General features: G+C 42.4%; 1 protein-coding gene across 4 annotated transcripts; it reads left to right on the top strand.

The window, feature by feature from the left end:
* Positions 1-11: 11 nt before the first annotated feature.
* LOC308485872 (uncharacterized protein) lies at positions 12-22274 on the top strand. Of its 4 annotated transcripts, XM_081022116.1 has the most exons (8): positions 12-674; positions 2639-2747; positions 6967-7063; positions 8281-8401; positions 9269-9366; positions 13347-13386; positions 20545-20609; positions 21780-22274. In XM_081022116.1, exons 5-8 carry the CDS (start codon positions 9301-9303, stop codon positions 21882-21884), a joined length of 276 nt encoding a protein of 91 aa, XP_080878242.1. In that variant the 5' UTR covers positions 12-674; positions 2639-2747; positions 6967-7063; positions 8281-8401; positions 9269-9300; the 3' UTR covers positions 21885-22274. The 4 variants fall into 4 exon arrangements, 3 of the variants coding, with proteins under 3 accessions (XP_080878242.1, XP_080878240.1, XP_080878241.1); XR_013990786.1 differs by lacking the exons at positions 9269-9366; positions 20545-20609; positions 21780-22274 and adding an exon at positions 18428-19049; XM_081022114.1 differs by lacking the exons at positions 12-674; positions 6967-7063; positions 8281-8401; positions 9269-9366 and adding an exon at positions 733-1001 and having other exon boundaries at positions 20545-22274.
* Positions 22275-27253: the final 4979 nt, after the last annotated feature.

Here is a 27253-nt window from a genome sequence, read left to right on the forward strand (position 1 = left end):
CGGCCAAAAGTCTTCGCTTCCTCCGCCTTTTCAAAATCAGGGCGCAGTTCTTTCCTTAAGGCTAGAGAGAAGGAGTCCCGTTGGACTTAAATCGGGTTTATTTCCGAGGAAAGGCGACGTACGCAGGGGGATCGGGCTGTAGGGCTCCCTTTGAGAGAGTCCCGCCCTGCTAACGGTATAGGTAGGAGAAGCCGCGAGGGAGGAGTTCATAAGCCGCCCGCTTTTGTTTTAGTGAAATAAATACGCGCGTTCAGCGATAAAAAGCGAGCTGTGCCTTTGTTTTCAAATCAGGACGTTGTTGCTGCCGCTCCCAAGTATTATAATCATAAAACTGTAAAGTTGGAAGGGGCACGAGGGTCATCTAGTCCAACCCCCTGCAAATGCAGGAAACTTTTGCCCAACGCGTCTGCCTTAATAAAGAAATAGCAATCCTTGGAAGAGTCCCCTGTAAAAAAAACGCCTTTTGCTTCGGAGTTGCCAGAAAACATGTTGCAACTGGGTGGGATGCGCTGGTGCTTTCTCCAGGCAGAATCTGGCCCCTCTGCATAGAATTTGCCCCCCTATCATTAGGCAGAGTGGAGCAACTGCCTCAAGCAGCAGGTGCTGGCAAGGCATCAGGGGTGGCCTCTCCAGTGCCCTCTGCTGACCTCATTGGTGGACAACACTAGACCATTGTCAGTATTGGAAAACATGTTTGTGGGCTTCCTATAAGCATATGATTGGCCACTGTGAGTACAACATGAGCTTTTTTGGGGGGGAGCTGCAACAATTGTTGAGCTTTGTTAGGAAAAACCACCAAAACTTACGTAGCTGGCGTTTTGAGGGACGGGCAGTGGCTCCACCCACCTGCAGCGGCGAAGACACCTAGCAGCTGCCATGCCGCCCTGCATCTCCTCTGCTGCCCAGCAGTCCAGCCCCCAATGCCCAGCAGCCACCATGCCAACCTACAGCCCCCCCCCCTGCGCCCGGGTCGGCTCGCCACCCTACACTACAGGGACTAGGTAAGCTTTTGGCCTCATCCACCATCAATAATATTCAACTGCCAATCCAATTAGCCCTCTGTGTAATAGAGGTGCTGCCTTGTTCTTTGCCTCAGGCAGCAAAATATCTTGAGCCAGCCTTGCGGCTAGGGTCAGCTGTTCAGAAATCCCTGTTATCGGCTTGTGCCTAAACACGTCACTCAAAAATGCCCCACTGGGTTTGACAAGATTTCCTTTGTAGAATATGTGCATAGAGGTTTGCACATGTTTACTCAGGCTGCATATACATAACTTTAAAGCACATTCAAAGTGCACCCTGCACGAACCCTGGGAACTGTAGAATTGTAAGAAGAGTTGCAGTTCCCGGCACCCTTAAACTACAGTGCTTAGAATTATTTGAGGGGTTAAATGTGGCTTGAATCTTCTTTAAATATATAGTGATAAGCAGCATCAGAAATAAGCCCTGCTGTATTCAGTGGAGCATCTTCCATACTAAGTGCACTTGAGACTGCAGCCTATTGCTCAGGAAGCAGAATGTACAGCTTGTGAATTGCAACTAGAGTTGCAGACTCCTGAAATTAATGGATTCTGGTACTGGCTAGGGTCTGGAGGTGGAGTCCAGAGAGGGCCAATTCAGCTGCAGAATCTAGTGGCTCTTGGCGGACCCAGGAGTAGAAAACAGCATAGTTTAAAAAATGTTGCAGAAGATGCTCAGGAGTGACTTTGCCTATTGCTTTTCAAAGAATTGTCAGAACCTCCCCCCACTGCTTAGTTTGAACTCTCAACAGGTGTGTCACTTGTTTGATGGGACCCTGAGACTGTCAGCTCCCATTATGTGCTGGAGCTAGAGAAATGAGAACGTGCATATAAGGCACATGGAGATATGGGTGGGTAGAGCATCGAAAGTCCTGGGTTCAATCCCTAGCATCTCCAGGTAAGGCTGAGAGAGAGAGCCCTGACTGAAATCCTGGAGAGCCTCTGCCAGTCAGTGTAGACAATACTGAGCTAAGCTGACCAATGGTCTGGCTCAGTATAAGGCAGCTTCCCCTTCCTATGTTCCTAATTCACACAACTCTCCTGGAAAAATATCTAGTCTGCTTTTCTTTTTATTTCAACCTGGTTGAAGTTTTAAAAACATAGATCGAGGTCTCCTATATATTAAGGGAAGGAGCCAAAATTATATTTTGATGATTTTCAAGCCAGAAGATATGAAGTGGTTAAACAGCTGCCTAGACTCTATAAGCTGTAAGGTTTCATGTGACATATTTTACATTCCAATTTTAAGGTTTTGGCTCTTGGATGAAAAATAAAATACCTGTAGTGTCAAAACCAGTCTTGAACACCCACTCACCCATCATATTGCATATTTTACAGGAATACACAAATGTGTTTTTCTCATATGACTTCCTTGGCCAATCTTGATTTAAATGGCAGCATCTTGGCAAATGTTATGTGGAAGGGACCAGGTGAGGGAAATGAGAGGTAGCCAGCTCAGCAACACATTACCCACAGAAGCAGAGGGAAGTTAGGGCAGGGATCTAGTTCTTAATGCTCCTTATCTGCATACCCTTTGTTCTCCATTACATAACTGCTGCCTCTTGATGCATGAACTGAAAATATTTCTTGTTTAGTACGCAATTTCCATTAATTTTGTTTAGTTCCTCTGCCAAGCAAAGCAGGAAGTACACTTTGAGTGCTGGGATGGCTGTAGCTATGCTCTCCAGAGGACAGATGTCAAGGGGAGACAAGAGTAAACACTCAAAAGAGGTGAGCAGTTTTATGTCTGGCCAGAAGAGGAAGCAGAGACAATGGTTTTTGTATTGTTTAAATGGTTTTCAAAGAAAATTGGTCTTCAAAAACAAGGCATTAGCAGCTGGGAAGGTATCTTGCATAAAACCACAACTTCTGCACAACTTCAGTTTATTTAGGGACATAGAATGCTACTTTATACTGAGTTAGATCCCAACTGCATCAAGCACAGTATTCTCTACACTGACTGGAAGCAGCTGACCAGGCTGGCGGTATTCCCAGCCCTAGGGGACTGGGTGGCGCTGTGGCCTAAACCACTGAGCCCCTTGGGCTTGCCGATAGGAAGGTCAGCAGTTCGAATCTGTGCAACAGGGTGAGCTCCCATTGCTCTGTCCCAGCTTCTGCTAACCTAGCAGTTTGAAAGCATACCAGTGTGAGTAGATAAAGAGGTACCGCTGTGGCAGGAAGGTAAACGGCGTTTCCATGTGCTTTGGTTTCTGTCGTGGTGTTCCGTTGGGCCAGAAGCAGTTTAGTCATGCTGGGCACATGACCTGGAAAGCTGTCTGTGGACAAACGCTGGCTCCCTCAGCCTGAAGCGAACTAAGCACTGCAACCCCATAGTTGCCTTTGACTGAACTTAACTGTGCAAGGGTCCTTTACCTTTAACCTTTTATTCCCAGCCCTACCTAGAGATGTTAAGAGATTGAATCTGGGACTTTCTGCTTGCAAACCAGGTACTCTCCTACTGAGCTGTGACCCTTCCCCAAATTTCCCAGAAATTTCAGCAAAGTTTCTGCATAAATTGGATTATGTAGTACAAAATGACGGATGGCATGTCTGCTTAGGGCATGTTGGGAGATACGGGTGTTCTGATAAACTGGGTCAGCTCATCCACTCTTTGCTAGCCAAAGGGTATCCATGCAAACCTGCACCAATCCTCTGGATTGGCCTTTTTGGACCTATGGGCCGATTAGCCATCCAGAGAAATTGTGGGCACCGCACACATACACATACACCACCACCACCGCAGCCAAGCACACCTTTGCTACTCACTATAGTAGAATGTATCTTTCAAGCCTCATTTCAGCCGAGAAGAGGACCCTCTGGGTGCCAGAGAAGATGTATTTTGGTTTTTGTATCCTAGAAGGTGCCATGGCAGTGAGCCCTGCTCTAGTTAGTACAAGTAGAAGGGCATGCAAAATACATTCATTGTTTCCTATAGGTTTAACAGCTAACCCAGGACAGTTGTGAAAGCTCTACCATTATCCCATGAACAGGGCAGTACTTAAAGTTTTATTTTTGCTGGGGTAATTTAATTATTCCTGCACAGTTTCAGTTTGGCTCAGCTCATTTTTTGTATTGTACATTCTGTACCGTATGTTTCATTAATTGAAAAAAATCATGAAGAAAATGCATGAGAAATATTCCTTGGGTTCCATAATCTTTTCCAAAACCTATTTCGGAAAAGGTGGGTGAAACATATTTTCAGCTACACGAATTCCTTTGGCTTGCACTTCTCATGAAGACAGTGGAATAGATAGCAGGAGATGTTAATGCCTTCCTGTCATAGTCCTAACAAAGCTCACCTGCCAGTGCCAGGCCAGTATGGCTATGTCTCCAGCACGTTCTCTCTTACGTAGAATACTCTTTCTTGCTAGTGGGTAGTACTTAAAATGAATGTTAGATATCACCAGGCTTATCATTTGATAAGTGCTTTGATGTATACGGTCTATAAAAAGCTTGCCCTTGACCACAGGAGTCATTCACAGAAAAGGCAGGGTAACAATACATTCATCCCCATAGCATCCTCGAACTTCCATTGGAGGGATTATAATCCAAATTCATTCAGCCTTTCCTTTGGAAAGCAAGGCTCTGTTTTTGTTTTTTTCAAAAACACTATTTGGCAATATTCGCGATGGTGCTTTTAGTGTTGACATTTGTAAATAACAGATATCCTTTCTGCTGTGGTTGAATGTTTAGCACTGGAAAGGGCAAGGGAATATCACATTGTGAACTGTATCTTCACTCTGCATGCTTCCTCTCAACAATTCCATCTAAAGCCTGAACAACTAAAAACAATGGGAAAGCTTCCATTAGCACCTGTATAATGAAGCTCAACTCATTTGCTCTTCGTCTTCCTGCTACAGTTACTGCTACTTGAGAGGTATATTTCCTGTGCATTTCTGCATGATGTGTGCAGCAAAGGGAACAAATCTCTCCAGTATCATTCAGAGGGCAAATTATGATGCTGAAACTTGGGAAGGCATGGTAAGCATCATCATAAGAACATAGGAAGCTGCCTTGAATTGAGTCATACCAGCTGTTGTTGTTTAGTCGTTTAGTCGTGTCCGACTCTTCGTGACCCCATGGACCAGAGCACGCCAGGCACTCCTGTCTTCCACTGCCTCCCGCAGTTTGGTCAGAATTATTTAGCCCAGTATTATTTAGCTTGTAGCAGCTCTCTAAGGTCTTTCACATAATCTACTACCTCAGAGTTGCTAGGCGCCCAAGACCCATCAGCCCCACTCAGCATGACCAGTGGTCAAGACTGATAGGAGTTGTAGTTCAGAAAGACCTAGAGGGCCACGTGTTCCCTACCCCTGCACTACCGGAAGTCAGCTTCCCTGAAATTAAAAACACTACAAGTCCAACACCAAATACATTGGTGCAACTACATTGCCAAGGGTTTAGCTGTAGGGTAAGAAGCATGTGAAATGAGCCTGTTTAATAGTCCTTTGATGAAAAGGAGGGTCGCCGAAGTTCACTTAACAGCACAATCCTATGCATATTTAATTCAAAGTACATTCTGTGCAAGTTGTTATACACCACCCCAAACTCCACAGCCGTGCAAGATTCCAGGGTTACAGGCACTTACCTATGGTTCATGTTTCCTTTGCAAATGAGGCAACATGGAGATTGTGGTGTCTTTATGTTATATGGTTTATTACACATATATACACCCGAGCCTACAATGAAGGGGTTCAAAGCATTCTACTCAAAGCAGGTTCTGTCTCTCTCGTGGCTGCAACGTTTAATCCAAAACTGCCAGCCCCAGGCTGCTCTGAGTCCTCTTTCTCCAGCTCGCAAACTCCTTGCCAAATGCAACAAACTCTCCTTCAGCTTACATCCTCGCCCACTCCAGTTCTGCCCCTCACTCCTGCAACTCTGTCTTTTGTCTCCTGCTGCCTATCTCTCAGCCCATGGCTGGGCTCCACCTGCCTACATCCAGATAGTCTTTGCCTTGTTGATGGCTTCCTTCATGGGTCAACACCCTGCCTTCGTTTGCTTAACGACCTGGCCATTCAGGCTGGCCTGAACACTGGAGGATTGGTTTGGCCTGTATTTTGCAAAGCCAAACTCAGGGTCTGGCACCCAGGGAATAGAAGTGGGGGTCCAGCAATTAGAAGGGGAGTCCAGGCACCCCACAAACTATAGCACAGGCCAATCGGCTAACTTCAAAATAGTGTGTATAGGATTGCAGATAAAACATGCTAGTAGCAGACTTTACAAAAAGTTGTGTACAAGTACATTTATCTCAATGGCTAGGAGACATTCAAAACATTCAGATAATACACAAATGATGCTGTGTCTGAGACATGCAAAGTAAAGGTAGATAGCTGTAATTTTAACTGAAGTATATGCAAGCACTGGATGACCTAGACCATTTGCAGTTCTTTGGAATACTACAGCAAAGGTGAATTAAAATGATTAATCTGAAGTATCTCAGAAAACATTGGATCAACAGGCAAGTATGCCTTATCTCTCTTACCAGTCAAGAGGAGTGGATATTAATTATTAACAAATGTAGGATGGAAACAGCAGATGAAAATTAAAACTCCTAAGATGGTTGAATTCCATCTTAATATATCCTCGAAGATCATGTAATCACATCTGTTAATGGGCAACCTAAGAATGCTACATTTCCTGAGTGACAAAATCTAAATGACCTCAAAGATACAGTCTTCAAAGAGTTTACGTAATCCATAATTAATGGACGTGTTTAAACAGTTCAAAACTCTGGAGGTGAAAATAAAGCCGATCTATGTTCACTACACAAGTATGACCACAGCATTGAAATGATTCAGTCACAAATAGCCTTACATGCATTTTTGAGCAACTGCCTTGAACGTTGCAGCCTGGTATCTTTTTTCAGTGTTTAACCTATTTAGATGCAAGGCAGATTCAGATCAGATCAGGTAGATTCTATGTACCATTGCTTCTGTAAATTTCTTTACAGTCTACCATGGCAAAGCTTTCCTAGTGTTATTATTCATTGGAATCAGACAGAAGCCGCCCTTGTCTTTTAATCAAGATGAACTTGAAAGGTGAACATTGTAAGTGGCAGAAATTATTTATAATTTTGGTAATAAAAGTTTATGTCCAACATTCCAAATTTCATACATCTGCTCTGGTGCTGGCCTTGAGATATAAAACTGTTGGAAGTTTCCTTTAGAGTGGGCATTAGTTGAAAGGGGATAAATCAGAATGATAGAGTTCATAGCCATTCCTAGCTCACAAAATTTCCATATTAACATCTTCACCTCAAACATAAATGGTTACAAAGTTACAATGAAGAGAGTTGCATTGGCCTTTGTCAATTGAGCTTAATGATGGAAATCCAGACAATGGAACATTTACCTACTGTGGAGCGTTAAAAGAGGAACAATTTCAGAATCCTTGTGCAGAAGACCCAATTAAAAATTTATGGCCAACTGTAAAACATAAAGTGATATTTGACAGTCTTTCTCTTGTTCTCCTTTTACTGAAGTACAAAACAATGAAACATAAGAAGTCCTCTCACCCCCCAACTACTTATAATGAAGCCTTTTTCATAGATCAATGGGAGCTGTACAGAGGATTAAAAATGTGTTTCAGGGTTGTATTTGTTTTATCTGTAGCTCATGCTATTACAAAGGCTGGGATAGCATAACAGAACAAAAAACATAATGTTTTTACAGTTATTAAGCCCTAGCCATAGTTATCAATTTAATTAGGGCTGCAGTTCCTTCATTCCTTTACCTGGGAGCAAGCCCCATTGAACTCAATAGGACTTGCTGTTGAGTAGACATGAATAGAAATGTTTATTGAATGACATTTGGGATTTAAAGCACCACAGCTTTAAAGCACATTAAAAGTAAATGTATCATTACATAAGTTTTCATGGATTACCAAAAAATGATGCAATCTGATGAAGCGAGCTTTAACGCCCAAATAAGCTTGTGTCATAATAAATTTGTTAGTCTTGAAGGTGTTAGTACTGATCTTTTTATTGTTCTGCTAAAATTGTGCTGTGATCTACTTCACAGGGCTGTTGTGAAGACAGTAGACTGTAAAAGACTTCAGAATTTGGTCACCTCCACACCATACATTAAACACATATGTAAGGCACATTGCCTCTCTCAAAGAATCCTGAGAAGTTCAGTTTGCAATTCCCAGCAGCCGTAACAAACTACTTTTCCAAGGATTCATTGGGGAGGCCATGTCTCTAGGGGAAGTATAACATTACTGAAGGGCAGCAACTAAGAACATCTTTCTGCTTCCTCCTTCTTAGCCTGTTCCCCACAATGGGCTCCCCCTTCTCTTCTTCATCTGACAGCAATTACCACCCCAGCCTCGAGCCAGTGATGACACCAACCCAAGACAGTCTTATCTCCCTCCATAAGTGGATACAGGTATTCCCCACTGTGTACCATTGCACAGTGCTTCCACGGACAAACTTAGGGCTCGGGTTCATGACAAATTTTCAGAATTAGGAGAAAGATTGCACTTCAGTATTCACAACCCAAAGGCAAACAACAAGAGCATCCTCAACCGCAAGCCAAAATTACTGTAGTGATAGGAAAGGGTCCATATGCTCAGACAGGGGTCTCGAGTGGACTCGTTCTGCCAGTGCGGAAGGTAGAGAGAACTAAGCTAGAAACCTCTTGTGCTGGAGATTTGACTGGTTCAGTAAACTTAATATATGGCGATAATTGACAAACATGTTTTTGCTGCAGTTTCCTAACCTATCAATCTATTGAGGAGCTTTTAGGCTAGTGTCCTAGTATGTTGTCAGCAATTCCTACAACTTTCAGCAGGACTAGCTGATCTTACGAATCACAATTATTGGCCATGACTAGAAAAGTATTGCTGAAAACAAGCAAGGTCTTAAGAAACTGAACAAGTGGGTGGCAGGTGTGAACTTTATAGAGCCAGGCATGGGCTTTGGCAAGTTCTGAAACAGACCAACTATGGCCACAATGTGATATCAGGATGTATGTAAAACGGGGATGTATGTAAAACGGGGGGGGGGGGCAGTGTGATGCCTTCCAGATGCTGTTGGACTACAAATCCCATCAACCCCAGCCAACATGTCCAATGTTCAGGAACAGTGAGAGTTGCAGTCCAACAACATTTAGAAGACATTACATTGGCTACCCCTCTTCCAGCACTCCAAAGACTCCACAGCTATCATGATATGCTGCTGTTTGCCACACCATTTGGGTTGTCTAATAGTGTGTGAGTATTCACACACCCAACTCATATTGGCTCTTTTACAGTGTGCGCTGGAGTTGAAGACTCCAGTCCTAAGATGTTGGCAAAGGATCGCATCCAAGGATCACCAATGAGGAAGGATGGGACAAGGTTGTTTGAAGCTGTAAGCACATATATGGGGAATGGGGAAGCAAGAAAAGGACTCAGTCCAGTCTCCAGTCTTGTTTCTTTGACCCCATCACAGATTATTAGTGCCGCCAGAGATGTCCATCCTTATTATTTGTTTGCCAGTGTCTCTTCAATACAGATGTGCCATGTGAAAGTGCTGGACACACAGTTCTTACTCATCCTTGTTTGATATTTCTAGCAGGGGGTAGTCTAGTCAGGAATGAAAATTGGTTTCTGCTTTTGCATCACTCTTGCCAAATCGTGGCAATTGTGTGGTTTCAAGCCCATATCTAATATAGAGAAGCTGTATTTCATGTTAGCCTTGGGGGGGGGGGGGTGATTACATCACTGGACAATTTTCCAGTTTTATTATAAATTTTTAACTATATGGATCAATTTCAGGGTGTGTCAATTTCAAGGTCTTGAATTAAAGCTGTATCATTGTCAAACAAGCAGCCTATAACCAGAAATGGTTATTCTCCATCCATGTTTCCAATTACTGAGTCTAATATATTATTAAATTAGCCTTTACCCAAAAAGCATTGATTCTCTGCACAAACATCAGCTTAGACTGTCTTGTAAACTGCACATTATTTTCCCTTCTGCTTTTAATTTCATCAAAGTAGAATTGATTTTGTCATGTAGAAGAGCTAACCCTAGCAACAAATCAGGTTTTTGAAACAAAAGTTCATTGTAGATACCATTCCCCCCCCCTTTTGTTGAAAATGTTTATTTTCATTCTTTGCTTTAGTTTAGACTTGGCTTATGAAAAATGCAATGTTTACTGTTACTTATATTGCTCTTTAATGTAGCTAGTTTTGTCTACAATTACTACAATATTCAAAGCAAATGTGGTAATATCATGCTCAAAATCTCTTGGACAAAATTGCTATCCAGACGTGAATCTTACGGTGTGTCCTAGTGAAAATCACAGATTCTTAGTCTAATTCACTTCAGAAGTTGGTTTGGAGGGTAAAATGAGGCAAATGTGCTCTTGGGATGAGGGCAAGAAATATACTCTAAAATTAATAATAAAAATGGCTAAACACAGCTATTTTCTGGTGACGAGAAATCCAATGAATGCATGGATCTTTCCATGGGTTCCCGTATCAGGGCTTGGTTGCTCCATGTTCTGAAATGCATACTTAAATCTTTCTATGCAGATCCTCTATGCAGGACTCACTGGACTCTGGATCAGGACAGCTAAAAGTTTGCTAACTGCTTTTGAAAGACTAGGGCTGTCATGGGCGTAGCCGGGGAGGGGCAGGTGCTCCCCTAGATTGAGTAAAACAATATAAATTCTTAACTAACCAACCAACCTCGTCGGTTTTGCCCCCATCAACACAAGTCCTGTTCCCCTAATCAAGTCTCCTGCCTCCCCCAACAAAAATCTCGGCTACACCCATGAAGGTTGTTATTGTTCTTTTAAGTTCCTCAGCAATACAAGGGAGGCCTGTTTTACAACCTGAGGCTGTGTAGTATAGTGATTTGACTGTTGACCTTGAACCCAGCAAACCAAAGTTCAAACACCTATGTCAGAGGAAGAGTGGAGCCGGGGGAAGTCAGAAAGAGACAGTGGCGGGCTGGCGACATTTTGACTTGCTAGGACCACAGAGCAGCAGAGGTCAGGTTGACAGGAATCTCCCCTGTAGTGCAGGGAGTATAGTGACTTGGTCCTGTTGCAAGAATCGCCAGCTCAAGACCCCCAGAACCTTACACACTGCTGCTCAACTGTGACATTAACTGGGCAGTCTTGGGTCAGTCACTTTCCCTCAGCCTAACATTATTTACAGGGAAGTTGTGAAGATAATATTGGGGAGTCTGGGAGTGTAACATGCTACCAAGAGCTCTTTGAACAAAAGGCTGGTATGCATGTAATGCTCAAACTTTTGTGCAGCAAGCAAGCCACTGTGATATAGTGGTTAGAATGTTGAAATAGGGCTTGGGAGTCCAATGATTCCCCAGCAATATCTGAAGGGACAGTGTTATTTTTCTAAATAAAGAGGTGCCGGAACTTACCATGGATGCCTCCCTTTTTCTTTTATAATGGCAATGGCACCCACCAGAGAGGTGGCATCACTGAATTCCATTGAGTTCCAGGTGGAAAAAAGCCCTAGTCCTTAGATATTGCTTGGATGCTAAAGTTTTTGATGGATTTGTTTTATGGTGTATTTACCATGTATAGTTATTGTTGCCCCTTAGGATAGCTTGCTGGTGAAGGGTGGGTTATCAATATTACAATCAGTCAAGCAAGTAAGTCACTTTATTCGTAGAAGTGACTCTAAACCACTTAACACAAGTAAACTGACCCCCAGCACCCCTCACCATCGGCCAATACTGGCTGAGGATAAAGATAGAGGACTCTTCCTATCTCTTTCCTGTGTTTGTTTAAGTTATAGGTCTGTTTCATCCCTCCACATTTTATTTATTTTTTATTTGGCAGACTAAACAAATGAAAAGATGCACGAAAAATACACATTTAAAACTGTACATGTATTTATTGATTGATTGATTTATCCTGCCCTTCCTCCCAAAGCAGCTCAAGGTGGTCAACAGTTTATACATATTCTTCCCCAAAATATGGAGTTTGGTCAATGCATCCCCCCCCCCCACCCCCAAGGAACACATATTTGTACTGTTCCATGGTTGCCACATATTCAATTAGTTTCTACACAAACTATGGCTTTTAGAGCAGTGTGGCACCCGTACTTTGGAACACTGTTGTCACTGAAATTAGGCAGGCACCCAGAATTCTAGGAACATATGGAACTGTTTTATACTGAGTTATGCCATTGGTCCATCTAGCTCAGTATTGTCTACACTGATTGGCAGTGACTCTCCAGGGTTTTAAGCAGGAGTCTCTCTCAGTCCTAGATGTTGAAGATGAAACTTGGGACTTCCTGCATACAGGGAAAATGCTCTACCACTGAGCTATGCCCTTCCCCAGATTCTGATGCTTTTCTGCCTGCTGAAAATGTTTCTGTTTCGCCAAGCATTTCTAAAGAATTAATTTGATTCAGAGCTGGTCATTTGTTCTGCACATTACAGTTCGATAATGTTATGGTGCTTTAATGATTTTATTGCACACCACCATGCTTTCTCTTTTTTTACAACGAATAGGCAGTTTAGAAGTACACTTGCAAATAAATATCTATAAAACATTCCTCATAAAATATGCATTTTTGGGTGCATTTCTTGAACTGAAAGTGCATCATGAAAGTCAAAGAGCATAATCTGATTGACAGCTTTATTCCGATCTGCATATAGGTCCAGGATCAGCAAATGAGGTCAATTGACTTTAAAATGAAGACTGAATAAATTTCTCTTCCATCCTTAGCTGGGGATTATGGGAGTTGTAGTTCAGTAGCATCTGAGGACCCCAGGTTGTGGGAGAATGATGCAGACATGGGAACCTCCACCCATACTTTTTGTTGTTGCAGGTTAATTACTGAAAAGATATGTAAGTGTGTGCCCTTAACACACATTACAACGCTGGAGTGTAAGGACTGCACAATTAGACACTTTAAAATTACATTAAATTCAATTGGCTTGAACTTATTGCATTAAAGTCAGTGTAACAAAAAGTGATTAATCTGATTGAATCATGTCCTTAATTATTACCTAGGACTATGTATTGTCCTTAAAACAAAACAAAAAAAATCTAAGTACAGATAGGTTTCAGTATTTTTTCCATGCCAACCTTAGAAAGTCATGCCCTCCCATCAGATGTCAGGGAGAAAAAGAATTACACAACTTTTATAAAACATTTGAAGGCAGCCCTGTTCAGGAAATTTTTTAACTGACATCTTATTTTATATATATATATATATATATATATATATATATATATATATATATATTGCTGGAAGCAGCCCAGAGTGGCTGGGGAAACTCAGCCAGAAGGGGACAGGGTATTATTATTATTATTATTATTATTATTATTATTAAAGCCAGTCACTTTTATTCCCATTTTAGAGTTCGGGAACTGAGGCTGACGTAACTGAATTGCTAAAAGGTGAGTCAACAGCTCAGGCAGGGCTTTGAATCTTTTATGTTTCATTTTGCTTTTGTAAAGTCATTCCCAATCAGTTTATTGAAAGCACAAAAGCAGGTGAGCTTTACTAGAAGCCTGACAATGCCATGAGACAGAAACTGATACATTATTTATATTTTTATTACTGCTCAGAAGGAATTTTGCTATCAGATTCCTTTATAGCATGTATAATGGTTGAATATTGTTATAGCCATTTCCTAGAGGCCACACAGGTTTTTTGGTTTGGTTTGGTTTTATGTGTGATTTAAATATGAAAAGAGAGTGGGGAAAACAGGTTAAATTATTGTATGTCATTTCTTTTGAGGCTGGCGGCCTAAAGTCAATGGGAAAGGCTAATGATTTACTGCATGAGCAAGTTAAAAATGTATGCACTAATACATTTTACTGCCCTGTATATTCATGCTTTATTCCTCTGGCTCTTAAACAAAGTTTTTTAAAAAAGAAAAACCACATAGAGAGAGAGAGTTTTCTACATTTAGAGATATCTCCTGAAAAATTGCCCTAACAGATAATAGAAGAGTTAAGAAAATGCAAACATATAATTTTAAAGCAACCTCTTTGCAGTTGTGCATCTTTCCCCTTGTAACATGGGAGTGGAGTCCTTATCTTCCTATTTCCATAATGAAAGCTCCCCAAGCACAGGCCACTGTGGCAGATTTACAGCCCTGGAGCAAGAGAAGTGACAGGCATTTTAATATGAACGGAGATATGAGGTCTTTAATGTACAGTGATGTCACTTCTAACAAGGTAGAAAGTGGGGGCGGGGAACGGATGGGACTTTTCATCTGTTTGTTTGTTTCCCCTTCTCACTCCAGTCACCAAAGCAAGTGAAACCTGCCCGCTACGTCAGTGACCTTTTTTCAACTGGGAAAAGGTCGCAAATAATTGATAAAATAAGGGAGGAGATTCTGTTTATTCAGGTGGAAGGCACATGCTCAGGTTAAGGGAAGGGTACAGACCTTCCTTGGGCATGCATTAACCAAAATAAGGTAAAGCCAAAAATAGTCTCTAGACAGAAATTAGTTTGGGAGCATATAAGGGCAAGATGTGGTAACGAATGTCCTCAAGGGGTGTTAAAATGAATCGCTTATTGGATGTTGACCCTCTTTTTTATTATTCTTTTGAACATCCTGGATATGGCCTAGGAACTTCTATCTAGTCTGATTGGTTGGTCAGAGAACAGGAATGACTGGTGCAATAGTGCTGTGTTGCAGAGCCATCCTCCTGACTTGGAATAGGCAAATCCATCAAGTTCTGTTTCTTCTCGTTTCTCATTTTCTTCTGGTCTTCAGTCCTTCCCAATTTCCACATCAATCTGCAACTTTTGATGAAGTCCTCATGGAAATCCACCGTCATCTCAGTGCACAGTTCTTCTAATACTTTTGCAAAGCATTCTTTCCATAACATAACATAATGCATTTATTATCTCCAATACAGTGGTACCTCAGGTTACAGACGCTTCAGGTTACAGACTCCACTAACCCAGAAATAGTAACTCGGGTTAAGAACTTTGCTTCAGGATGACAACAGAAATCGTGGGGCAGCAGGAGGCCCTATTAGCTAAAGTGGTGCTTCAGGTTAAGAACGGACTTCCAGAACGAATTACCGTATTTTTTGCTCTATAAGACTCACTTTTTCCCTCCTAAAAAGTAAGGGGAAATGTGTGTGCGCGTCTTATGGAGCGAATGCAGGCTGCGCAGCTATCCCAGAAGCCAGAACAGCAAGAGGGATCGCTGCTTTCGCTGCGCAGCGATCCCTCTTGTTGTTCTGGCTTCTGAGATTCAGATTTTTTTTTTTTTCTTATTTCCCTCCTCCAAAAACTAGGTGCGTCTTATGGTCTGGTGCGTCTTATAGAACGAAAAATACGGTAAGTTCTTAACCCAAGGTACCACTGTATATGCATTTGTATGCACACTGGATATGCACTTTTGAAAATATTTCTTGGCTGAGTCAACAGGAGAAAATGCCTGCTCTGCAATGTTCTGTAGGCTATGATGCACCAAGTAACATTTACCCAAGTGCTCTTACCGGTTTCTGCAATATGCAAAACTGTTTAGATTCTGTGATCTTTCAGCCCCTCCCCAACCTTCTCTCCTTGGAAAAAGTTAATGAATGAATGGGTCAGTTGACAGCCTGTGGGTCACTTGGGTGCATTGCTGCCAGCTTTATGGACTTCCATGTCAGTATGGATTTCATTCATTGTATGATCCCAAAACTGCGCTTGTGGCCTTGCTTGACAATCTTTCTCTAGAGACTGACAGGCAAACTTATACTACATTGACCCTATTAGATCTTTCTCTGGCCTTGGGTACATATGACATCAAGAGGTGTTAGGGACACAGTGGTGGGACCTGAGAGGCATTTACATGCCAGCAACTCCATTTGTTCTCCAAAGAACTTTCCCAAAAGGTAACAATGAGTAATTGTGCAATGTTCCTCTGGCACCTCCCTTATGGAAAGATTTATAGGTGTCTCATTATTAGTTTTTACTCTCTCTAACTAGGGCTGGATTTAGGTTTGATGAGGCCCTAAGCTGCTGAAGGTAATGGGGCCCTTTATATGTCCAGCTGTCCTTTGTCAACAACAAATTGTCACTGTTTTTTGTGTTAAATATATGCTATATGGTAATTTATGGACCTAATAGGTATCTAAAGCCATTTGCCACTGTTGCTGCATGTAGGTTTTATTTTATTTGTTTTTTATCTCTTATTTTGTAAATATACATCAAGGTTTTTTTCCCTTTAACCTTTTTTTGGGGCCCCCAAGAGAGTGGGACCCTAAACTATAGCCTGTTTAGCTTATACGTAAATCCAGCACTGTCTGTAACCCTTGGTTGTCAAATATATATTCCATATAAGCAGTGCTATCCTAAACCTGGTTTCTACGCAGTGAGTTCCATTGAGCTCAGTGGGTCTTACATTCAGAGTAATCTTGCTTAGGAATGCATTATTAGGATGCAATCCTAAACACTAAAAAGCATAACCCAGTGAATATGGTACGACTTACTTCTGAGTAAACATGCATAAGAGTCTGATGCTAATCACTTGCTTCGCAGGGGCAAGATCTTGCCTTGTTTGGGAAAAAAGAGCCCTGGTTTAATTTTAAGTGGTGGTTATATTTTTACTGTTAATAATGCTACTAAATTAGGTATTGCTGTGCTGTTCAATAAGCTTTATAGTTGCATAGAACATTTATGCTGCTGCACACCACCCCTGTCTCCAAGCAGTGTGAGATTCCATGCCGGCCACATGACCCGAAAGCTGTACGCCGGCTCCCTCGGCCAATAAAGCGAGATGAGCGCCGCAACCCCAGAGTCGGTCACGACTGGACCTAATGGTCAGGGGTCCCTTTACCTTTACCTTTATACAGCTCTTGGGACTCTTCCCAGCAATACTCCTTCTCCCCAGGCAACACTCTTCAATGTTGCTGCTTTGCATGAGCCTCTGGTGGTTTAGCCTGGCTGGAATGTGTCATTGAAACTGATAATGCTTTTTGCTTGCCTGGATGGTGCATAGAGAGTGGTATGTGAGTGTGTGTCACAACTAACCTACTGTACTGGACCTAATGGTCAGGGGTCCCTTTACCTTTACCTTACAACCTTAGCCTACAACGGAGGAGGTCACAGCATTAACACCCCAAAAAGGTTCTGCTTCTCCCATCGCCACAGCCTTGGATTAAAACAGAAATCAAACATTGTTCTGACTCTCCAGCTTGCTGCTTTTCCTCTTGCTGACATCACTGCAACTCTCTGCTCTCAACTCTGGCTTTGTCCTTCTAACTAAATGGAGTTAAAAGGAGGGAGCTCCACCAATTTGCCATTTCCTAGAGACCCCTTAATGGCCCCTCACCCAGGCTGTCACCTCACCAGGAGTCAAGTCTGTCTATTCCAAGAATTAGAAGTCTTGATTAGATTTTAACACTTGCTAGATCCAGGGATCGGAAGGCTCTCAGCATACAGCCTAACCCCCCCAACCCCCACCCCTCATAGCACTACTTTGGTTTTATATAGCCTCCTTTCCATAGTGATTTATTTCTACCAAGTTATTCTGATGGCTACTTCTGCAGTACAATAACTGCCCCAGATTTTGGAATGGAATCAAAGGGGGGGGGGGAGAAAGAAGTTATCAGGTGTTTTCATATATTTCTCAGAGTAGACAGCTTAGGGGCCCTCTAGATACCACCAAACTCCAACACTCCCATACCTGACCATAACCATGTTGGGTAGGAATAATAGGAGATGGAGTCCAACAATATATGACTTGGCTACCCTTGGCTTGGGACGCGGGTGGTGCTGTAGGTTAAACCACAGAGCCTAGAACTTGCCGTTCAGAAGGTCGGCGGTTCGAATCCCCGCAATGGGGTGAGCTAACGTTGCTCAGTCCCTGCTCCTGCCAACCTAGTAGTTCGAAAGCACCTCAGAGTGCAAGCAGATAAATAGGTACCGCTCCGGCGGGAAGGTAAACAGCATTTCCGTGCGCTGCTCTGGTTCGCCAGAAGCGGCTTAGTCATGCTGGCCACATGACCCAGAAGCTGTATGCTGGCTCCCTTGGCCAATAAAGCACTGCTCTGGTTCGCCAGAAATGGCTTAGTCATGCCAACCTAGCAGTTTGAAAGCACGTCAAAGTGCAAGTAGATAAATAGGTACCGCTCCAGCGGGAAGGTAAACAGCATTTCCGTGCGCTTCTCTGGTTCGCCAGAAGCGGCTAAGTCATGCCAGCCACATGACCCGGAAACTGTACGCTGGCTCCCTTGGCCAATAAAGCAAGATGAGTGCCACAACCCCAGAGTCGGTCATGACTGGACCTAATGGTCAGGGGTCCCTTTACCTTTACCTTTTTACCCTTGGCTTAGGCTAATGCCAACTTATTTGGCAATTATTTTTCTGGGTAAACATGCATAGGATTGCACTGTTTGCTTATCATTACTGTTTATTCCATTGACCTAAATGTACATCCATTCAGTGAAAAGCGTCTTCTTTCCATTTTCTCTCTCACACTAACAGCTATCTTGAGAGATGCTTAAAGGCACATCTCTGGGCATAATGAATGAAAACGTTCGACGGGACCACAAGAACATTTCCAGATGGATCACACCCGTGGCATGCTGCTGCAGATGGAATGTGTTTCAGGAACTGTAACTCAGTGTGCTGAATCTGTTTAGCAATTAGAATGCCTATGTTGACAAAGACAAAAAAAAAATAAAAAAAAATCAGCCAAAGATAGTAATGAGAGACTATAGTCATGGCTCCAGTGGAACATATTATTAACATTAACCTTAGCACTAGGTCATGCACTGTCCCTTCTAATGAGTGATGTTAGGGCTTCTCTGACAGGCTGATTCCAAGCAGAAGAGTAACATAACCTTTACTATTTGATTATGCCAAGAGGCATATATGAACTGCAGAAGGCTAGACAAGCCTAGCCCTGTATTATAAAGAATAATTTGATTTCCATCCTATTCCCTTCCCTGGCCTTTTAATTTCCTGCCAGCAAAGGGGAGTCCAACAGTCCAGTCGTATACACATGAATCTGGCAGTTAAATCCCATCAAGTTCTACAAGACTTACAGTCCTCAGCGTATTTACTCAGAAGTAATTTCCACTATACACAATGGGACTCATTCGCTGAGTACTGTTGTTGTTTAGTCGTTTAGTCGTGACCGACTCTTCGTGACCCTATGGACCAGAGCACGCCAGGCACTTCTGTCTTCCACTGCCTCCCGCAGTTTGGTCAGACTCATGTTTGTAGCTTCGAAGACACTATCCAACCATCTCGTCCTCTGTCGTCCCCTTCTCCTTGTGCCCTCCATCTTTCCCAACATCAGGGTCTTTTCCAGGGAGTCTTCTCTTCTCATGAGGTGGCCAAAGTATTGGAGCCTCAGCTTCACGATCTGTCCTTCCAGTGAGCACTCAGGGCTGATTTCCTTAAGGATGGATAGGTTTAATTCAAAAGCATCAATTCTTCGGCGATCAGCCTTCTTTATGGTCCAGCTCTCACTTCCATACATCACTACTGGGAAAACCATTGCTTTTACTATATGGACCTCTGTTGGCAAGGTGATGTCTCTGAGTATTAGGTGTGTGCATAAGATGGCAGCCTAAATCTAGGATAGGTATGCACATGATTACAGCCCAAGAGTCTCAGAGTACACACTCAAGAGAATTGAATGTGGATGAAAGGATACAAGAATGCTTTAGCATCTTAAAGGCTGATTTGTTGCAGCATCTTTGGCATTCAAGAGCTTACTTAACTGATTGATTGATTGATTGACGGCATTTACATCATACTTTTTCCTCCAAGGAGCTCAAGGTGGTGTACATGGTTTTCCTCCTCCTCATTTCATCCGCACAACAACCCTGCAAAGTAGATTAAGCTGAGAGGCAGTGGCTGGTACAAAGTCACCCAGTGAGCTTCATAGTTGAGTGGGGATTTGAATCCTGGTCTGACACTCTAATACTCTAACCACAAAACCACACCGGCTGATGTACACAATTGTGGTTGTCTGTAATGCAGGCATTGTAAGTGTAGGTGAACACACAAGCACAGACATACACTGGATACTTGAGGGGAAAGAAATAGTTATAAGGAAGGCTGAAAAATCACACCCAACATTGCTAGGCAAGCAAAGAATTTGCACAACATCACAACATTTGAGTTTTTATTTTTAATTTTTTTAATTATCGCATCTACAGATCCAATAACCAAATAAGCAAACAAGCATGAATCGTCTGATCCTAAACTGCACAGATAGTATACATAAATGTTAAATATTCAGTTTGACCAATGTACCTAAATATTTACTTGAAGCCACATCCACTCCATACATCCATAAAATTTTTAAAATAACAACCACAAATATCAAGTCATTAATGGTTTTAAATTCTAAATGCCATTATAAAAATATTATTTAAGTAATATGCATGTGATATTATTTTTGTTTGTAGTTAGTTGGCCAACCAATATCTTGGAGCAATTAAATTTGCCAGGGTTTAAGATGTGCTTATAGTGAGTATTTTTTGGCAAAGAAGTGATTGGACAGGCATTGTAATCTTCCTTGTAAATCTTCCATGTAAAACTGTTCTCCCTCGCTTATGCTTTTTTTAATGTATGTGCATTTTTAGCTAACGATGTCCCTGAGCTTATAGAAAGACTACTTGAAGTCATAGGTGGTAAAACTGTCCTACAGGTATGCTTTTTGTTGATCACGTGTGGAACGACCTATTTGAATGAGCTACAGCATCCTTGTGATGGAAGTGGGGTAAGTCCACACTATGAGCTTATTGTATTGTATACTTGCTTTGTGCTTTAATAGATACATATTGCATTTTGACAATGAAGTGAGATGGCAGCACAGGAGCAAAACCTGCAAAACTCCCTTGTGATCTTAGCAGAAGCAGAAGCTTGTTAATGCCAAAATAGTGGCTTGGTCCATCTCTTTTAGTCCCACAGATTCCAGTAAAAACATGACAGCTATATGCAGTAACAAGGAATCCCAATATTCTATCTGGTAATATTCTATAGCAGATCACTTAATTCAGTATACAGGCAGCCCACCCAGCCCACCCGGTTTATGCACGTTCAATATGTGCCCAATTGTGTATAAGCACATCGCGCCAAACCTGAAAGTGGCCTGGAATTGTCCTAAAGACGTCACTGAAATGGGGCGGTGTGGGGTGTTTGCAGCTACATAAGGGAGCTGTTGCATTACAAAGCACTACGTAGAAGCTCTCATGCTGTCCAGGCAGTGATGGCCTTGTTTCAGATGCCCTTCTTAATCAATCGTATTGGAGGGGGAGGAAGAAATACCTTTGACCTGCCTGTACGCAAGAATGAGATTGGCTGAAAATAGAGTGTAAGTCTGTCTGGTGTTAAAGCTCTGATGTTGTGTTCAGCAAGAAATCCACTCGGATCAATGCCACCCAAGCACAACTATCAATAATCAGAAGGATGTATGACAAGAACTAATGTTTTATATCACAAAGTAGGTCTTGTTCACACAAACAGTTAGCTTTTGGATTCTGGGCAAACAGGCTGATGAATAAAAGTGACAACTGCTTTTTTATGCCTGCTTTTAATGTAATTGCTTGCTGCCTTTAACCCTGTTTACTGTATATTTGGTTAATTTAAAATATTGACTGAAGTTTTTGCTTGCAAAGCTCTGTTCTGTAATGCAGATTACTATGCATCTAAATGGGCCTTTTTGCCTTAGATCTTCCTACCAGAGACCCTCTGAGAGATGATCTTTGTTTTGTTCCATATCAATACCCATTTTCCAGCTGCACACAAGATGACAATAATACATTGCTTCTTTTATACAAGGCAATAAATGACCTTAATAATGTAATACTTATTTAAGGGGCAGCATGGCTTGTTAAACTGGGAAAAGAATGAAGATCAAGAAAGTTCCAGAGATGTTGGCAACTGTCTTTCTCGAGACAATGGAGTGCACCTCCAGGGGTGAAGTCAAACTGCTGGGAAATCACAGCGCCTGCTGTGGCTGCAGAGACCGGTAACTCATAACACCTGCCTTCTGCATTGTTTTTTCTGCATTGGCAGCACTGAAGTGACATCCTCAGGGTGCAAGCCCAGGAACTGTGTATGGAGGTCCTGGCCTGCCCAGATGACAAGAGCTCATTGATGTGGGCCAAAGGAAAGCAGAGCAATATGTTTGGCACCAGTTGCTGGAAGGAAGCATACAAGATTCCATCCAGCCCTTTTCACAATGTCACAATTCTCTGAGATGGGAAATGCAATGACTCATGATAGGGTATTCTCAAGAGTGGCACCCGACTCTGGCATGTCCTCCATTCTCAGGTGCAATCAATATCAACACTAATTGAATTTTGACACCAGGGGGGAAATGTGTCCATTCTTCCAAGCATTTGTCTTGGCTGATGTAGTTCTGTTGTTGGTTTATTGTCTGATTTTAGATTAAATAGTATTTTAATGAAATATGGTTTTATTGTATATTAGTGGTATTCCTCACTCTGGGATTGTGTGAATAATGAAGAGCAGGTTATAAATAATTTAAACAAACATGTATATATGCAAACTGGAGTTGACCCAATGGGTTCCCATGACCTAGAATCTTCTGGGGCTGTGTGTGCATATGGAGCCATTTTCTTTGGCATCAAGTTTGACTTGTGCACCCAAGGAGTTTTGCGTGCACCTTCTGTGGCACACGTACATTGGTGTTGCACCAATGCCTTTCTTGCTGCTAGGGCTTCACTTCTAAGAACCTGGGCTTGTTTGCAACTTAAAAATAAAATAAAATGGTGCCTAATATTTACTGAAATCAGCTGAACGTTGACAGGAAAATATAATCAATAATTTCAGAAAATAAATTAAGCCATGTGACAATGTAGCAGCAACCTTCCTTCTTCAAATCTGAATAATGAAGAAGAGGGTGACAAAGAGCAGCAAAAGACGGGTGTTTGAAAGCCTTGGTTTTTTACTAATTAGAGCTCTGGAAAAAAATCGTCATCATCACTGGACTCAGCCCTGAAACACAGAAGCAAACGAACAGCCCTGGTTCAATTTTCAGTTTGTGCTTTTGAGTCAGCTCCGGGGTTGCCTTTGATATGTTACATGCTCATGAACTTTCCATCAATTATAGATGTGAACTTTTTCACTCTGCTGAGTTGTTTGTAAATACTGTGAGGTAGCTTTGCCCCAGATCATACCAACTTAGAACTTCAGAATGGGGGGGAAAACACATACAAAGTTATATGAGATTATCTTCTCCTACACCTATGATTGGCTAGTTAGTTTTGATATGTTTATATTTCTGTCCATCTGCCCCTTTATCCTTTGACCCCACCTGAATCAAAGCCATTCATAAACTCCCCCCTCACCTCCGCTTAGCTAGTAATAACTTTGCCATGAAAACTTTTCCAGAGTTCATTCATGAAAACCAAAGTCTACTGTAAACGCTCCGTGCAAAGTTAGCTGTGCGCTTGAATGATTCCCACAAAATGCTAACAATATGGAGGCAACTGAGGTAACCCACTATCCGTTGCAGGATAGACAGACTAGGTAGCTAGGAGTGGAGGCAGAAAGTTTGCAAGAGTGAGAACTGCCTGGGAATGAAGGAGAGAGACGATTCAGAACCCATGTAATTTGCACTTCTTGAAACATTACATAAACCAAAGGGCAGCTATCCTACAAAATTCACACTTCTCTGAATTTTGCAATGCAGTCATGCAACTAAATATTGTGTAAAAATGTGCACAGTGGTACCTCAGGTTACATACGCTTCAGGTTACATACTCTGCTAACCCAGAAATAGTACCTCAGCTTAAGAACTTTGCTTCAGGATAAGAACAGAAATCGTGCTCCTGCGGTGCAGCAGCAGCAGGAGGCCCCATTAGCTAAAGTGGTGCTTCAGGTTAAGAACAGTTTCATGTTAAGAACAGACCTCCGGAACGAATTAAGTATTTAACCCGAGGTACCACTGTACATTGGGCAAAATTGGAGGCATAAATATGTTTTATTAGGTAAAATGTGCACTACAATAGTAAAGCCTATTTAAAGCACATTTAGTTCCTCCCCTCAAAGGTAATTTACCCTTCATCGTGCTACAATACCTAGCACACTTAACAGACTACAGTTCCCAAGCTTCTTTGGGGAGGTGCTTTAAATGCAGGGTGAATATGGAGTCAAAGATGAGTGTCTTTCCCAACTCTGACTGGAGAAGCTGGGGCCTTTTACATGCAAAGCATGTGCTCCACTCATTGAGCTAAGGTCTTTCCCCTAAGTATTTTGCCTCTGTCCTGGATGACTGAAAATAAGCTGCGAGTTTCTGCCAATCAACATTTCAGATCAAGAATATCTTAGTATGTGGTTGCATCATGCAGGCAGCTTGGCTAATGGCTGATGATTAACTAATATATTCCATTCTAATTGATGTTTCAAACCCAGTTAATATTACTGATTTTTCAAATCAGGAGCAAGATGATTATCAGACAGGCAGCTATTTAAAATTGTTTTCTGAATGTAGGTCAAGTGTTACATTTTCCTGGCATGCATTTGTTATCACTGCTGTTGTCGAGTAGACAACAACACCTATGCAGCTAGGGTAATTCAGAGATTTAACGGCTCTTGTCTGGTGCAATCTCCTTTAATTTCAGGGTGAGGATGTTTCTAATTAACCTGTTTCCAACAGGTTTGCTTTGAAGTCCCTGAAATACCTTGGGACAGTACAAGAACTCAGAAATGTCGGATGTGTTCTAAATCCTGCTTCCTTCTCCATCAGGCTTAGTGGCGTAATATTTTTTTTGCTGTATAACATTATCAGTTGCAACAATTGGGTTATGTATGCTATGATGGAAAGGGAACTCGTTCAGTTGATCCTTGCACTAGACTTGTACATGCTTTTGGGGTTTCATCAGTAATTAGGATAATGGACTTGGTCTTGATTTTCAGAAGAAAACAACCATAATGCCTTAATGTTTTCTATGGCAGCATTCTGAGCAAAATATATTTTAGCTTTCACATCTAAATGATGTTTGTTTTGTGGTCTTGACCTGCCTGTCTAGATTAGGTAGCATCCCATTTAAGAGGGGGTTGGGTGGGAGGGAGACAATTTATTATCAATACATTAAATAGCCTCCTCAGTTTATTAATAGCTGTATCCATTACAGAAATGTTTCTGAAGTCTTTCCTGCAATACTGGCATTACTGCTAGCTAAACTATGACAATTTTTCCTGCTATCATTAATCTAGTGAGCTCACCTTTAAAATGTCCATCTTTTTGGCTTTATTCTCCCCTTTGGCATTTTGCCAGTAACTTTTTGCTCTTTTAGCCTTTTTTTTTTTTTAAGCTACCTAAGTGGATGAAGTAGGACATGCACAAGTCTTGAGATTCACGTTAAGTGGTTTTCAGAAAGCAAGGAGCAGGAGCAGAAATGTGAATTTCATAATGAAAAAAGGAAGGCTCCAGGCTCCAGAATGTATCTGTAATCATTTACGCCCCACGTGGTAGTATGTTTTGGATATGGAGCTAAAAATTGCTGGTCCACTGCAAAAAAAGGATACTAATAATTCCTTTGAAAGTGTTATATACAATAATACCCAGCGCAGGCGTAATTTCTCACCAGTTGTTCAAGACTTTCATACAATTCTGTAGCAGCTAAAAGGTATGGCTGAATAGGACATATTTACTGAGTTCAGAAACTTCTGTGTTCCTATTTCTCCCTGTTACTTACACTAACCTAAAGCCTAATGGGGTTGATAGAGAACTAAAAACATGGCTGCCAGTTTCACTAGATCTTCTTGTAGCAAATGGTGCTGAAGTTTAAATTATTTCCCATATAAAAACTGTTTGAAGTAGATGTTGTTGTTTCTTTGATTTTTACTGATTTATTCTTTAAAATAAATATTGCCTTTTTTTCACAGGAAGCTATCTTATATTGGGCCAGAACATTAGTCCATCTAGTTCTCTATTTTCTGCGCTGACTGACAGCAGCTCTCTAGGCAGGAGTCTACCTGATGACACCAGGGATTGAATCTGGAACCTTTGGCATGCAAATCAGGTGCTCTACTACTGAGCTATAACTCTTCCCTTTGCAAAGCTGATGATTTCTCTTTAGAATAAGAAGGAGCTATGATGCAGTCCAGATTATGCTTGGACCAGGGAGGGACTATGTTATGATGGTGGGCTCAGCAAGGATGTCTTTAAGGGGAACAGTGGTGGAGGACGTCTCTCTGGCACTCGGTGTGGGGTGCCGAGGGGTGGGGCAAACCACCCGGCTGCGCACACACGGCACCAATACGGACAGCGCTCAAACGGCGCCCGTACAGATGGCGCACGTGGCGCCCATATTGACAGCGTGCATGCGGCGTCCATTCCAATGGCGTGCGAGCAATGCCCGTACCAACAGCGCATGCGTGCCCTCGACCACCCTACAGCTGGGGGGGGAGGCAGCGGGGAGTCAGCACAGAGCCTGCGGGCACCTGAGAAGCGTGGCTTGGGCACGCTGCAGGCCCTGCGGTGAGTGCCGCGCACCATTGTGTCACTCCCCCCTCAGGGTGACACCTGGGGCAGCCTGCACCCCCCACCCCCCTTTGTACGCCCCTGAAGGGGAAGAGACCCTCAAGGGAACTCCTGGTGGATGGTGGGAGTGGACTTCACTAAGCACCACTGTTACACCATTTCTCCATTTCAGTAAGATTTGTATGGAATGCCCATTTCTTAAAAGCCTTTGCCGTGTGCTTAGAGTTACATATGTTACAGCACTACTTCATAGCAGGATTTCATCACCTCTATCATCATTAAAGCAATTATTTCAGAAACAGTAGTCTTCAGTATGCTTGTAGTAGCCAGGATCATATATTGCCAAGTTTTATTTCTGCCTTGTCTATATAAATATATAGGAGCATTAGAGAGCTGCTTTGGCTGCAGATGTAATAGATTTATTTAACTAGCCCATCAGTGTGACAGGTTTTATTTATTTTCATTTTCCTATTGTAATGATAATATAAATCAGCAGCAAGCCTCAGCAACCAGGATTCAAACGGGTGGAGGGAGCAGATGAGCGAGTGCTGAAGAGGCTACAGTGTCATGGTCTGGTTGGACACAAAGGAATGGTGGGAGAAACCAGTTGGGGAACCCCCAAGGAAAGAAGGCTCAGAGCCCGCCCGGGAAAGTGGTGGGACAATGATGACTGGTCAGATGGAGAAGACTGGGAGAAGGAGACAGAGCCACTGCTACGGAGCAGGGGCCTAGCTGGGGTTTTTGTCCCGAGTGAAGCCTCCAGAGGGACACCATTGAGGCTCCCAGTCTGTGTGTACACAAATGTGTGTGTGTACGCATGCGCGCCAAACTGGGTC

This window comes from Podarcis pityusensis (genome assembly GCF_964106645.2).
Source record: "Podarcis pityusensis genome assembly, chromosome: 9".
NCBI lineage: Eukaryota > Metazoa > Chordata > Lepidosauria > Squamata > Lacertidae > Podarcis > Podarcis pityusensis.

Bases quoted from the DNA above. Each gene is read 5' to 3' on its own strand.
- LOC308485872 (XM_081022114.1), top strand. From the start codon at position 877: ATGCCGCCCTGCATCTCCTCTGCTGCCCAGCAGTCCAGCCCCCAATGC. The intron at 1,002-2,638 runs GTAAGCTTTTGG...AATTTTGTTTAG, and splicing joins CCCTACACTACAGGGACTAG to TTCCTCTGCCAAGCAAAGCA. The intron at 2,748-13,346 runs GTGAGCAGTTTT...TTCCCATTTTAG, and splicing joins AGAGTAAACACTCAAAAGAG to AGTTCGGGAACTGAGGCTGA.